At 48.6% G+C, this 14,440-nt stretch overlaps 5 protein-coding genes across 5 annotated transcripts; 2 read left to right on the top strand and 3 right to left on the bottom strand.

The window, feature by feature from the left end:
* Positions 1-1,669: 1,669 nt before the first annotated feature.
* On the bottom strand, positions 1,670-4,268 carry FPRO_07265 (uncharacterized protein; the record flags this gene model as incomplete). Its single annotated transcript, XM_031218563.1, has 5 exons — positions 1,670-2,252; positions 2,310-2,639; positions 2,710-3,038; positions 3,111-3,932; positions 4,077-4,268. The coding sequence occupies 5 exons, from the start codon at positions 4,266-4,268 to the stop codon at positions 1,670-1,672; spliced, it is 2,256 nt and encodes a 751-aa protein (XP_031084409.1).
* A 1,675-nt stretch (positions 4,269-5,943) lies between these two features.
* FPRO_07266 (uncharacterized protein) lies at positions 5,944-6,874 on the top strand (the record flags this gene model as incomplete). The annotated part of the gene is made up of 2 exons (XM_031218562.1): positions 5,944-6,051; positions 6,101-6,874. 2 exons carry the CDS (start codon positions 5,944-5,946, stop codon positions 6,872-6,874), a joined length of 882 nt encoding a protein of 293 aa, XP_031084408.1.
* A 479-nt stretch (positions 6,875-7,353) lies between these two features.
* On the top strand, positions 7,354-9,988 carry FPRO_07267 (uncharacterized protein; the record flags this gene model as incomplete). The annotated part of the gene is made up of 7 exons (XM_031218561.1): positions 7,354-7,532; positions 7,589-7,878; positions 7,932-8,269; positions 8,332-8,412; positions 8,458-9,128; positions 9,180-9,383; positions 9,448-9,988. 7 exons carry the CDS (start codon positions 7,354-7,356, stop codon positions 9,986-9,988), a joined length of 2,304 nt encoding a protein of 767 aa, XP_031084407.1.
* Positions 9,989-10,086: 98 nt separating this feature from the next.
* FPRO_07268 (uncharacterized protein) lies at positions 10,087-11,070 on the bottom strand (the record flags this gene model as incomplete). The annotated part of the gene is made up of 1 exon (XM_031218560.1): positions 10,087-11,070. The coding sequence occupies one exon, from the start codon at positions 11,068-11,070 to the stop codon at positions 10,087-10,089; it is 984 nt and encodes a 327-aa protein (XP_031084406.1).
* Positions 11,071-11,564: 494 nt separating this feature from the next.
* FPRO_07269 (uncharacterized protein) lies at positions 11,565-14,234 on the bottom strand (the record flags this gene model as incomplete). Its single annotated transcript, XM_031218558.1, has 9 exons — positions 11,565-11,779; positions 11,835-12,035; positions 12,087-12,571; positions 12,622-12,762; positions 12,827-13,019; positions 13,072-13,566; positions 13,620-13,873; positions 13,944-14,044; positions 14,094-14,234. The coding sequence occupies 9 exons, from the start codon at positions 14,232-14,234 to the stop codon at positions 11,565-11,567; spliced, it is 2,226 nt and encodes a 741-aa protein (XP_031084405.1).
* Positions 14,235-14,440: the final 206 nt, after the last annotated feature.

The following is a 14,440-nucleotide window of genomic DNA, read 5'->3' as shown; positions in this document are numbered from 1 at the left end:
TACTTGCCGAATCCCGTTTGCTGGTGAATGCCATTCTAGCCTGTCTAGTTGTACAGTACATGCATAAATTACAGTACATTCCCCCACCGAGTCACAGACAGAAGCGATCTTTGGGCCAGTTGAGCAAAATGCAGGGTCCCCGGGACATGGACCTACCTCCTGTACATACTGTCCACAGCTTGCTTGGCTGAGGCGTAAGGGGACAAATTAGGTCCTATAACCCAGATCTGAATCTTACCGAGTTGTTCTATCAGCATATATATAAACCCAAGTTCAACAAATCATTGTTGCATGTGATTTGTGCCCGTCCCAAATCCCGAGGATGGATATGTTAGCTCCTGAAAGCACCGACACTCTGCTTGCGTCTAGGTACATGGTCTAGATGGTGCATACCTAGTGGCGTCTTGCCCCCTCCCCTTTCCCTTTTCCGTACCTAGAGCCAGGCACGGTGGCAAACGATCAAAGCTGCCAACGGACCCCGACAGCTCGCCATTGGCTGCGGCCAGCGCCGGGCCCTGGTTGGTTCGGCCACCGACACCGCTTTCATTCGCTAGAGGCCCTTGACGCAAACAGGATCTCACAGCTTGACAACAAAGTCGAGTAATACTAAATTTCAACCATGTGCCACAAGAATTGCCATGTCCCAAATACATCGAATTCTTTTGCATGGGCGAGTGACATACTCTATCTCGTATTCCGCACCTTACCTACTCTATCGCATCTTCCTTTAGTTACCATATTTCCAGACCAACACCAACACTAAGCCGCCAATTTAGTCAGTCACCAAGCAGATGCCATCTCGACCCGACAACAACATGGCTTGTGCATCTATTGAGCCCCAAGCCGAGCCATGCAACTTCTTTCTACTCCCTACTAGTACCAGCTCCGGATCTCCTTGCCTTGTTGACGTCGCAGACAAGATCCAAACGGTAAGCGCTCCATTTCTAATCCATATCCTCTCGTGACTCATATTTACGTTCGGCGCCAGATACACCAAAAAGCCCATACGCTGAACTGCCTCATCCAACACCATGATCTCGAACGGACCCTCGATAAAACATATAGCATCGCCGACACGAGTTTATCGACAATGGCCGGGCTCGCTGCGGACATCAGTCAGGCTTTGGACCTGATGCTACGCCATGGGCTGCTACATGGTCCTTCATCATCCAAAGCTCACGTCGTGTCAAGATCAAGAACAACGCCCAGGTCTCTGCATCCCAAAAAGGTACTGCCCAAGTCTTGCATTTATTTAGCCTTGAATGCCTTCGCACTGACACTGGGAATAGCATACGGACATGGTCAAGCGCTGTTATTTATGTGGCGTCACAAATACACCTCGCTGGCGAGGTGTCCCCTCTGATCCATATCCCCTCTGTAATTTCTGCGATTTGGTCCAGGCAAAGAGATGTGCCCGCATATCTGCTCGATTGCATTCTTACAACTCTAGAAAGTCGGTGTAGGTAGCACATTCCTGTCTTTTCTTTTCCTCCGTGTTTTTCGATGTGCTGGAATTCTTTATATCCTCTAGCGGGAGCTGTGTTATTTGCGTTTATCTTATCTTATTAATCGCTCGCCCGGTTTCCATTTAACAATCTTGATGCCATTTACTCTTCAGGTTATTGACACCAGACGCTGTGAAACAACCAGTATCAATCACCTTTTCGTCTTAGGATGGGCACTCCTCGCTCATGCGATCAGTCTGCTCTGCAAGCTTACCACCTTGGGCGAGTTCAGGATCTGTTAGTGCAAGGTCCAGATCAATTATCCACTTCGCCATTACTCCGCTCATCTCGTTGTCGTCGTCCTTGACCTTGTAACGTTCTCCAATCGTCTTGAGCCTACCAAGGTAGCGGCAAAGTTCTTGGTGACTTAGAACCTTTTCCCGAATTGCTATGCCAAGTATTCCCTTGGTGATCGAGCCAAAAACTCTGTAGGACATAAACAGTTCTTTCAGACCGGCCAAGCATAGATGTAGGAAAAAGAGCATCTCGTCCCGGTTGGTTTCAGCGTCGCGTATTGTTGCATTTACCACATATATGACGCACGTCTGCCAGAGAACCGATGATGCCTCCAAGCTAAATTCGAGTCGGTATGAGAGTAAAAGGCGTTTCATTTGACGGATTGAGGCGTGGTACACAGCCTTGGGTGTCGCCCGATCTGTGCCGAATGTGCGCAGCATCAACCTGGAATGATTCATCATGTTCACAAAAGGGCGAAAAACATCGGTGATGATGGCGTGGTAATAAGTACTGGAAACCAAGTCAGCCCCAAAGCTCTCGAACAGGATAGAGAGTGAGGTAACTTACTGCAACATGAAGACAGCATGACTACTCCCTTCGCAGCGAACCAGGCTCAGAGGCAGTCCGTCCGCCCAGGCCAGAAGTTGGCGGTAGATATCTTCTGCAAAGTCGAGCGCGTTCCTTTGGTCAAGCCAGATGTGGTCGTGTTGCCCGTAGTAAGCCTTGGTCACAGCGGTGAAAATTGTCCAGAGTTTACAGGTGGCATTAAAGACCTCGCTGGTGGGCGGCAGGACTTGGCCACCTTCTTCCGCGGCGATGACAGCTTCAACATCTCCTGGCATGAAAAGTCTCGGTGGAAAGTCAAGCTCAGACTTGTGGTAGTGGAGCGAGAACACTCTGGATAGATTTGGTGTTTAGCCGCAAGCTGATTAATGGCCAATTAATGACCAGAGTGGTATTGACTCACGAGACCCAATTGAAGGTACCCCATGCAACATACGACGCGGCTCTCGTCCAGTCCGCATGGCCGCTGAACCACGCATCCGCTGGCTCTGCTCCAGATGCCAGGTTGACAAGACCCATAGATTTTGCCACTTGCAGTCCTTTCCGGAGATATTGAAAAGCAAGGTCATCTTTTCCATGGGTGACGGCAGTCATACAGAGCAGTTGCAAGGCAGACACATTGGACAGAGTGATAGATTCACGGTGGCCATACTGACTCCACTGAGCTCGAGCGTCGGCAAAAAAGGCCGTAGAGTAATGGGCAGCCTCTGCTTGCATGGGAGTGTAGGCTTGCTGTCAAGTATCAGGATGAGTGTTGGCTATCAGGCTCATTACAGACGACAAGGGCTTTTATGGTTGACTTACGCATGCCCAAGCCAGGAGTGCTGCAACGAGGAATCTGGAGCAGAAGTATGGCTGGTTGTGAACAAGATCGTGGAGGAACAAGTCGGCGTCGAAGAGGGGAAGAACAGGATAGTCGTTGTTGAGGTAGAGGGCAATCGCTTCGACTGCTACTTGATTAGGAATGGGCAAAGTTGTCCAGGAAGATATGTTGATTTGGTCAAGTAGGTGGATGTGCGATTCAGTCAGATGCGACAGCCCTGCATAAGAGCTAGTTGGAGTGGTACCACCTTTGCTCGTGCTCGTGGCCGGCAACTCTTGGTGACGTAAATACTTGGTATCTTCCAGTAGAGAATTGCCAAAAGTTTCGGATCTCCGAGGGGCAAGCAACTCCGTTAGAGGCAGGGAGCTGACGGTGACAGGAAGCAAGACTGGGTAAGCAATTGGGTGCCGAACCATGAGCTCAAACTCCATTCCGGCGGAAACTGGAGGTAAAAGGCTTCCCACGATGTTGTATTGGGGAAGCGAGGGTGTAGGGGACCCGGAGGGTGGTGATGAGAGCGGCGAGGGAGATGGGGATGACAGCGATGAGGATGTTGCCGCCCGAGGTTGAGGTTCAGGCTCAGGCTGAGGATCGCGTGGCATCTCACGGAGCATGTTGAGCAACACCAAAGCATCGTGATAGGGCAATGTCGTGAGTTGGTTGGAGAGTGCGCCAGGCTCCTTGAGGATGCGAGCCAATCTTTCAAGTTGGGAGGGGCTCGCGGCTGGTTCCGGGCCATAGCGATACTGGCACTGCACGCCCCTTTCGGTGCAATTGAAGCATTCTGGTCGGCCACGGTCGCACTGCAAGACCAGATCCACATTAGCGTGATCTTGTATAGATTAGTCTTGATGGCAGCACAAGCCGTGGTACTCGTGGTGACCGGAGGCGGGCATAGTAAGCACTGAGCACCCACCAGTGATTCAAAGGTGATGGATGCAACAAACCTTGATCTTGCGTTTTCGACAAATCTCGCAAGCAGGGACCTGCCCGGCTTGGGCTTGGTGAGCGCGGCGCCTTGCCCTTGGGATCAAGGCTGAGCTCGAAAGCGACAACAAAGTCGAGGTCTTGGGCGACGCGTCATCATCATTCGATAATGGCTTGGCCGGTTTCAGTGGCCGTAGCTGCTGCATATGCATGTGAAATCACTCGTTCCCTAGCTTTGCGTAATACGTAGGTACTATAATGGTAGAAGGGTATCTTCTATTGCTGCAGAGGGGCCTCGTTTAATGTTGTTTTGAGTCGTCTCCAGGTTTTTGCCACCCTTTTCTGCCCAAAGGGTCCATGGTGGTCTCGGCTTTCAGGGAGGGGCGGAACTTAAGGGAACTAGTCCTGCTTAGGCAAGGTTGGGCGGGCATCGCCTCGCTTCATCATTGGTTCCACAAGGTGCCAATCCACAAAACATCGCCTTCGCTGATGATAAACTACGATTTCGATAAACATGGGATTCTTCGATCGATATCCTTGAAGTCGATTCTTGTCAATCTATCCACATGTTTTATAGATGCCATGTTTAAAATCTGCCACTATATGGCTCTTAGGTGACTACCTTGTAGTAAAGTCTCTCAATCTGACCTAAATTTGATTCTAGGCAAGGGATGTCGATAAATGCCACTATGACGTAACGTCTAAAACATCAGCATATTAGTATTAAAGGTATAATTCTCGAAACATAAGCAACGGATTACATTATTTCTCATTTCTTCCGGCCATCCTCAGAAAGGGGTACTAGCACTTAATTCGGAGCAGGTAACGGATCCAGAAGAACATCACCATTACCAGCAGGAATAATCGCACTTAGCCGACGATAATATTAGATACGGCTTCGTAAAGGAAGTTTTCCACCGTATCCTACAGATCGATATACTGACCTAAAGGCGTAATGATAGCATAGATAGAATGCCTGGTTCTCGTCAAATGCACCGTGTCCTGCCCTGGTTAAAATAATATTTGCCGCATCATAAGCAAGACCTTAAACTCATTCTCCAATTCAATAGCTGTCAGTGCCATCGACTTCGGGGGCACCATGGTACCTGCCATGGAGGGCTCCGGCGCAAGCTCTAGCGTTTGTCTCGGAGCTTTGCCTCCATGCGCCAGAAGATGCTTAGAGCGGTATTTCACATGCCATCATTGGTATCTAGCACCTCTGTATCAAAAGCCTAATGCTCTGCTTTGACCAAAGCTTGTTCGAGTTCCCCAAGGCCTCGTTCAAGAGGGGGATGTGGGTGCACCACACCACGCCGTCGTGAGATACAAACTCAAAGCAGAGATCAAGCGGCAACGAGCTGCTCCTTCATGGGGCATCTCCCTTGTGACGCCAGGTGTTGCTGACTGATGCCACTGAGGATGAGAGGATCCTTAATAGAGCGATGACGTATAGCTACGGGTTTCTACTGCCATTATAGCAGATAACATTTGATTTACTAAAGTTCGAACTTGCCTTGGGTTCACCTTTTAAACTTCGCAGTTATGGATAGACCTTTCCTTTTGTTCCAGTTATATGCTCCATCAGGGTGGGGCCTCGGGTTTGCCGAGGAGACACAAGAGATAACTATTGGTGCGAAGTTGTTATCTTCCCCCACTAGCGGCCGAGGGTCTCGGGAAGCATCTACAATTCGTGGATGGGTGTCATCTGCAAGTCCAGTACCGATATGCCGGGAACTTCAATATTGGGCTAATGCCTTGAAGAAATAATATATAAGGCCAAGACAATGGTAATCCGCAAAGACACATTACTTTACATTCTTTATCCAGGCTTTACAAGACCAACCCTAGAGCAATAAAAATCTTGAATAATCCCCAGCAACCTTGGAAATGGCCTCTATACGAGACGTGGATATTACTACCTATGATGGCTTGAACTTGAAAGGCACTTTCTACAGTGTTGGGCCCAAAAGGCCTTGCATTATTATGACCCATGGGGTGAGTCGACCAATGCTAATGCGACAAATATCCTAATTCGACGTTATAGTTCTCTGGTCACCGTGATCATTTCCTGCCAGAGCTTGCTGCCAAGTTCAACGAAGCTGACTATGGAGCGTTGGTTTACGATAATCGATGCTGGGGCGATAGTGAGGGCCTTCCTCGCGCTGAAGCCGATCCCGTGAAGCAGTCACGCGATTACCTCGACGCCTTCAATTTCGCTGCAGCCCTTCCTGATGTCGATCCAACTAAGATCGTGTACTGGGGATCCAGCTTGTCTGGAGGCAACGCTATTGTCGCCGCTTCCATGAACAAGAGCCTGGCGGGAATTATTTCGCAAGTCCCATTTGTGTCGGGCGGTTCTATGGCTCGCCTCACCGCAGCTCCGAAACCTATCCTAGTCGCTCAACGCACCCCGAACTCAGAGATCCATATCCCGATCTATCCCAGCTCTGTCGAGGAGGTCCGAGATGGGACCACCAAGGCTATTCTGAAGGATGAGGGGGCCGTGGAGTTTGCGGCGGAAATGGCCCGACGAGGCTACAGCTACGACAAGACGGCTACTCTCCAGAGTTTGACCAACACGATCATGCACGAGCCGACGGGGGTTATTCATCATATCTCGCCTACGCCACTGCTCATGGTTCTGGCGGATGACGATGTGTGCACCTATACTCATCTGCAGCTCGAGGCCTTTGAGAAGGCATTGCATCCAAAGACGCTCAGAATTGTAAAGGGGAGTGGCCATTTTGATCTGTACTACGGCAAGAGGTTCCAAGAAGTGGTTGACATGCAACTTGAGTTTCTCAAGAGCATCTTTTAGGATAGAAAGACCAGTCGAGGGAATTTATAGAATGAGAGACTAAATAGATATTTAAATTGAATAGAGGACTTTCTTTTTACATCCATCGCGTTTCGGATAACGCATGGTTACCCCGAGACTGCTGCAGAGAATATCCACAAGATGTGAGCCAGATGAGATAAAATCCTCGGCAGAGGAAATCGGTATTTGATCTGAGCCGACAAGGACTTACTAGACCTTAATAATTTCTTAGTAACATTTTGAGTTTCGGATCGTGGGGACCCCATAATTCGTTGGAGATCGCGGAACATCTCTTCTGTCCGAGTGCGAGTCTAGTCACACTAACTAACCTGCTTCGAGCCGGCTTCCCCGCAATCATACCGTAGCTTCCAGTCCCCCTTGACTTCTTTCTCAAACCTTCATAATAACATATTCACAAAATCATTGCTTAAACCCAATGTTTAGTGTCTGACCACTCCCTATCGTTGAGTATCTCAGAAATGTCTCCAGCCACAAAACCCATCACACGGTCCAAAGCCCTTCACAAGCGCTCGCTACAGGCGTGTCTAATCTGTCGGTCAAGAAAAGTTCGATGCGACGTGTCTGTCCATGGCCAGCCATGCACGAATTGCTCTCTCGACGATAAAGAGTGCCAATTATCAAAAACATCAGCTGTTTGGTAGGTCGTAAACTTCTCCGCTCCCCTGCTTATATCGGTTGACGCGTTATTCGTAGGACCCAGAAGGCTTCCGATAGACGATCCTTGCGGAATGCAATAAAGACCCCCGACACCCTGAGCAGTGACCTTGCCTCAAATGCGACTGAACAGCTCAGTCTGGATAGTCAGTTATCGCTACCGCAGCTGGCCAGCTCAAGTTTCTCGTTACAGACAAAGGGCGCCGGTGAGCCATGGCAGAATTGGCAGATGGACCCTCTGGACTTCGCCCCCATACCCGAGCCTGCCGCTTACGATGGCTGGAGTTCCTCCCTGCCCACTGAAAAGCAGCCTCGTTTGGACCCTATTGGTGAGTAGCGCTGTGACTTGGCTCGCGATACCCAATCTCTAACAACAAGAAAGGAAATATCTTTCAGCACAGTACAGGGTCACCAAGTGACGCAGGAAGCCCAAAGGATGGGGTCGTTCTATACTCATATTTCCAGTTTCTGACAGTCGGGAACATACATGCCATTCCCTACCAGGACATCACTTATCTCGAAGCTCAAGGGTGTCTGCATGTACCAAATCCCCTGATCTTGGATGTCTTTACGAAGGCGTACTTTACATACGCCCATGTATTCATCCCTCTCATTGACGAAGGAGAGTTCTGGGAAATGTTTTCTCCAGCCACAAACAGTTCACAAAGGATCTCCATGTCGCTTCTCGTCCTTCGGGCGATGCTATTTGCTAGCAGTACTGTATGATGCTCTGAAGACTTCCTGACCAGTCTCGGCGAACGACCTGCTAATATCGCCCATAGTATGTACCTCTTCCTGTTCTGCGTCAGATTGGATATCACGACATATGCTCCGCAAGGGCTGATCTATATCGGAAAGCAAAGGTAAGCCAAAACTCTCATATGGTGACCAAGACTGACAGCGTATAGCTTCTGTTTGATATGGAGGCTGAGACATCTCATTTGCCACGGGCTCAAGCTGCATTACTGCTCATGAATTGGGTACCTGAATCGCCTACGACAACTTCGCCTGTACCCTATAGAACATGGCTTAGCTTAGCCATAGATCATGCCAAGCTCATCAACGCCCATCGCCACGCAGGAATATGTGACATTGGAACAACAGCACATGAACCGCGGTCAAAAACACTTCGAAGACTTTGGTGGTGTTGCATTATTTGTGACAGATTATCATCTCTCGCTTGTCGCTTTCGTCTTCAGATCACGCCTGACATGCTCGACATGGAGAACTGCATACCGCTGGGTTTTGCCGATTTACAGAGTGAGATACATCGATCAAATGTTTTCTCGCCTGCAACTAAGCGCCAACATATATCTCTGTTCTCCAAGAACCTGAGCCTATTAATGTTGCTGACAGAGATTATCCCAGTTGCCTATCCTTTTGAGACACATCTTGAGTCAAGTCCAGACTCTTCGGCACGGGAAGAAGAAAATATTAGAAAGTCTTGTGATCTTCTCGAGGAGTGGTATAATACAGCAAAGGCTGAGTTTCCTCCCTTCCATCAACCCATCGCGGCCGAGGAAAGTGATTCAGTGAATTCCATCGCTGTACATACAAATCTTATGTACATTTACTACCAGTATGTTCTGGAAGTCCTGGTCCTTATGAAGTATGGTCTGACAACATCTAGCACGTCTTGCATTGCTCTTTGCAATCGCAGAGTCTTCACGCAGATTTCAAGAATGGGGAGCCCTGACTATCATCGTGATGATTTCCAAGGCGACAATAGGAGTAACGAGATCCGCGGGGATATTGAAGACTCTGTTTTGGGTCTGTCTAAATGCATAGGCTCACTAACAGGATCTCACTTGACAAAGTATCTTCCCATCACAGTGTAAGTCAACCAAGCGCCTCTCCAGTTGTCTGAATGCATATATACTGACCAAACTGTGCTAAAGAACGAGCTGCCTTGCAATTCCTCTTGCGTTGCACCATGTGAACACAAGCCTATCCACCGAATACGAGGTAGTCCCAAGCCCTCTGGGAGGTTGGCCCTCTTTTAGTTTCGACCCCATACAGAAACACCTACAAGTTGTGACAGATGCAGCGGACACTTTTTCTGCTCAATACTATGGCTCTCAGTGGGTCAAGGAAGTAGCAGAACACGTGGCGAAACTCGCCCAGTCATTTAACAAGCTTTCATTGCGGTCAGGTCAAGAAGCGATGAAAGACTGGGTCGACGTTCTGGTGAGGCATCCAGAAGTATATCTGGGCCTTGTGTGGACTGTGGACATGTGTGTTAATCGGAGGAAGCTACCCGAAAGTCTAGATTTTCCCCTGTGCCTCCGCAATGATGTAGATAGGCTTAACGCAGCCCCTAAGAAATCAGACCATGAGATGTTAGACTCTGAGTCTCTGGATGGGCAGAAGGACATTCAGCTTATGCAGTCACTAGATTATCTCTTAGGTATCCAGGAACCCATGATAGATGTCTTATAAGACAGCATCATTGGTAATTAACAGCAATAATCATTAGTTATTCAAGCTTATTCATATCTCAGCGACTAGGTGTTTACTAGTCTTCCTATGAATCCCTACTATTCAGCTTTCATAGCAAACGGACACCCAGGACCACTCCACTCCGATCTGATATACTGGCAGTACGCTTGATCGCTCCCTCTGATATCCTCTTTCCTCGCCTTTGCCTTCTCTACGTCCAATGTCTCAATCTTCTTCCAAAACGACTCACGCGGGTCTGGTAAGAGGGTCTCAGCAAGACTCATCGCCGTTCCAACAAGAAACACAATTAGCCACTGAAAAATTGGGTTGACTGGTTCTAGCTGCATTGCCCTAATAGTTGTAGGCAGTGTAAGAGCTTTAACTATTGACACTCCCAGCCATCGAAAGCCGTAGGGAAAGTATCGGAACGCGAACTGATTGAAGATGGCCAGGCCGATGTATTGCATCTTCACATCGAACTCGCGTTTCTCATTTTCATAGTCTTCGCAGAATTGGATACAGCCCTCAAAGTCTTCAGGATATCCGGTAACAGAGTTCCCGTCCTCTCTGATAAACAGCGGCGTCATATCCCGCCAAAAGTGGTGAGCCGCAATCTTTTCCTTCTCGGTGAAACCTGATAATCCCAATCGAAGGCGAAGACGGTGCATGAGTACAGCACTGAAAGTCGTGACGTACAGAAAATCTTCGTTGTACGAGAAGTTGCCAGGGTAACGACGCGCCAGAGACGCATGAAGGTTGTTGATGTGCTCTACTGCATCACGGCATCGTTTATCGCTTGGTCCGTAGTGCCACCACGTCATGTTGTAGTTCTCGGTGTCTTCGACGCGCTGAGCTCCCCGCTTCACAACCTTGCCACCGTCTGAGCGCCAGACAGTTTCGCAGCCATGGGTTGTGATGATAAAATTGGGAAACGTAAGGGCGTAGATCATGTTGTTCATGAAGTCATTTGAACGGTAGCATGACATGAGGCGCCACATGAGTTCATAGTCGGTCTCTGGATCGAGGCTGTTGATGGTGGCATTAAGCCAGTGATAGCCCCCAGGGGATATTTCTTTAGACATGGTTGATGAATTGATGGAAAGAATTAAGCCAGACAAGTTTGGTAGATAGCCTTGTGATTGTAGTATTCATTCTGAAGTTTTGATTCATAAACGTTGTCTATATCATCGTTTTCAATTGACTGGACCTACGCTCTCCGTAAATCGATACGATATCGTACCGATAGTTCCCCGTGGGGAAACACGCGGCAGGTTTGAACTCAAAACGCGAAGGCCGCTGACTAAGCGGATTTCGTAATGTCTCTCGGACCGCCGAGATTCATCAAGTACCTACTCCGTACCAACTGCCGATTCTCAGATCCGATGCTCTTCATACTTATGTACGGGTACGATTTCTATAATCTCTTTTACTGAGACACAATAGCGGAGTCACTGGCAATCACTTGCTGTCACTGTTGTTCGTTACGTTAAAGTCGCTCATACTATGACGCGCGACACGTTTTATTAATTTACGTCATTGGCTTTTTGTGGCACCAACATATTGGAGATATTGGAGATTACCATTGTGTCTGCTCAAACCACCGCTGAGAATCACTAGCAAAGAAATGACCCAACTCAAGCTCATCCCCAAACCCAAGCGTTGATGTCTCCCACGTCGGCATTGTTGATAACAAATCCGACTCCATGTCGAAATTAAGAGGGCCCCCTTCTGCCGTCAAGTATGATCCCAAAGAGTCACTGTTAAGATCGGCTCGGGTCGCAGTGCTCGCGTCTACAAGTTTGTCAATGATGTGAAGGGTGATGAAAAGTTAGTAAGGAATACTAACCCCAGGCGCTCACGATCCGGAGAAGTTGTTGTACAAATTTGACACAACGTAGGACAAGGGTGTTGTTATCGCTGAGCTTCAGAAGAGCCTCGCAAGTCTTGCCGAGATATCGTTTTGCACTTTCAAGGCGGCCAGCGTTTCCAGCTTCAGCGCCGAGAGATATCAACAAGCTGCCGAAGATGGCCAACGCTGCACTAAAGGCTTTTTCACAAGTTAGCTCACCACAAGAAATCATTGCGGTTGGTCACTTACCATAGTAGAGAGTAAACCACCAAGCGCCGATGAAATGGCGCCCGTGATCGGGTCTTGTCAAAATGGTGTATATAATATCTATGATGTTTTCCGCAACTTGGACAAAGACTCTGTCAAAGTTGGCGTGCATGCTGTTGATGGATCCCGCGTTGCGATATGGCGTTTTGGCCTCTCGGAGCAGAGTACCTAGAGACCGAATGAATATCGGGCGATGGAGGAGGAGTTGAACGTTGAGATATCTGAGCGTGAGAATGATTCTGAACTTTTCACGCAATGGATCCTGGATATTCTCATCTGCATTATCTGGCATGTTATCCACAGAACGCAAGCCCAGATGCTGAGGCAAGCTGTTTTGCCAGTCTGAAAGCTCCTGGCCGAACTGAATCATGGATGTCATTGTAGCTGTATCTGATGATTGGTCTTCACATCCAAGGTTGCTACCATAAAGTGAGCCAATAATTCGCCCCATGATCCTGTAAAGAGTTCTAGACAGGTCAGGTCAGCGGGTCATATTTGAGGTACTATGATTTCTTACATCGAGGCGTTGTAGAATGCAGTGCTCATTTTATGGACTTCATCGGAAGCCGATATCGGTACTGGTAATATTTTTGGGAGGTCCAAACGGATGTACTCTTCTGGTATAGCAGATGGGCGACCAAACGTGAGGCTCAGACTTCTGCATAGTTGTGTCAGCTGACATGACTTTTTCATCAGTAGTCTTGGTGATGCGGAAAACCAACCTATCGAGCAAAATGCATCCGAACCAAGTGCGTTTCCTTATCTCTTGCTGGAGAGGAGTGAATTTGGACGCTATATCTCTTGAGTGGAGTCCGATAGACATGGCAGCTTTGACAGCGAGGCCGTGAATAGTCCATGTATGAACCGACTTGTGCGTCCCCTGGAGATACTGACTCGTCAGTAGGAGGTATTGTACTGAAAGGTGTCAGTCCTAAGACGAGAGGCATAGTCGAAAGAGGTGATTCACCTGTTTCGAGGGTAGTCCCCCTAAACATCTGTGTATGGCAAAGCTCCTGGGCCCTACGATAGTACACATCCGACTCCTCAAAAGTTGTCTCACTTCCCGAGTCCTCCCAGCACGAAGTGCAAGTTGCCATTGCGAGAATCATGTTCAGCAGGCCGAGCCAAGTCCGGCGAACATTACCCCGAAAGCCACTTGCTCGAAATCGTTCATAAGTGTCGAGAAACTCTTGCTCGTGTATATACGGAAACAAGAGACCCGTGTTGTCAAAGTACGCACGGATGAGACGCTGCATGACCTCGTCTGGCGGTAGGAGGTTGGCGCCTACCTTTTGAGACTCACTTGAGGGTGCTGGAAACGCGTTCAGGTTACTCACTAGGCCACCTTCGTAGGCACTGTACTCTGATGCTGGTGTTAATGAAGTCTGGTTGCCATGTTGTGTCCTTTTTGTATCAACAGCTCGCAATATGTGTCGCATAAGTGCGATGTTGGATGATGGGCCTAGAGAATGGGTTAGAGGAGGTCAAAAAAAGGGCCAGACCGTGTTTGCGTACCAAAGAAACCGCAGTCTTGCTCATCTACGAAAGAGACAGCCATGCCATCAGTCATACTCTGACCAGCACCATTTTCTGGTATCTCATCGATGTTGAGCACCACATTTCCAGGTTGGTGATGCAGTGGAAGCGTGACATCTTGCCTAGAACTTCCTGACGTTTTTAGTGTACCCTCAACCAAATTCAGTCTAACATTATGCTGTTCAAGATTCGTTTCCAACAGCTTCACTTTGGCCTCTAGGGCAGCAAAGATGCTGCACACATCTTCATGTTAGACATGATTCATAACAGTCCAGGGTAGTGAAAAAGAGACGTCTGCCTTACTCTTTTGGGACTAGAAGATTCGCTGAAGTTTCCTGCTGTTCATATGAACAATCGAATCCCAGCTTGTCGCACGTGTCACATCTTGGTCGCACTCCATTGCACTAATTCCATCAGTCAATCGTCCAATGACGCGTGAGAAGCAGACCCTACCCGTGATTTGCGGATTCTGCAGGCCGAACAAGCCAGCGCGACTCGGCGTCTCTTTGGCGCGGGCTCCGACGCATTTGCTTTTGGCGGCTGAGACGTTCCGCTTCTGGCCGAAGCTGGTGGAGAGTCATCTCGGGGGGTCATGATGGTACGATTGGAGATGCCACGAGTAGCCTTGATCGGGGCAACATTGGGATGGGCCGATTTTTGTATCCAGGTTGACAAATCTTGTCTCCGCATTTCCCCAGAATTAATGAGACAAGAAACTGGGGGTTACGGCACTTCTAAACTCTGTTCCACCTTTGGTTTGGCTTGTGTTGATACGGCCAATTGGAATGGCGTGTTCTCTT

The sequence above is a fragment of the Fusarium proliferatum genome (genome assembly GCF_900067095.1).
Source record: "Fusarium proliferatum ET1 genome assembly, contig: FPRO_scaffold007, whole genome shotgun sequence".
Classification (NCBI taxonomy): Eukaryota; Fungi; Ascomycota; class Sordariomycetes; order Hypocreales; family Nectriaceae; genus Fusarium; species Fusarium proliferatum.
This window is presented reverse-complemented; position numbering and strand designations above follow the sequence as displayed.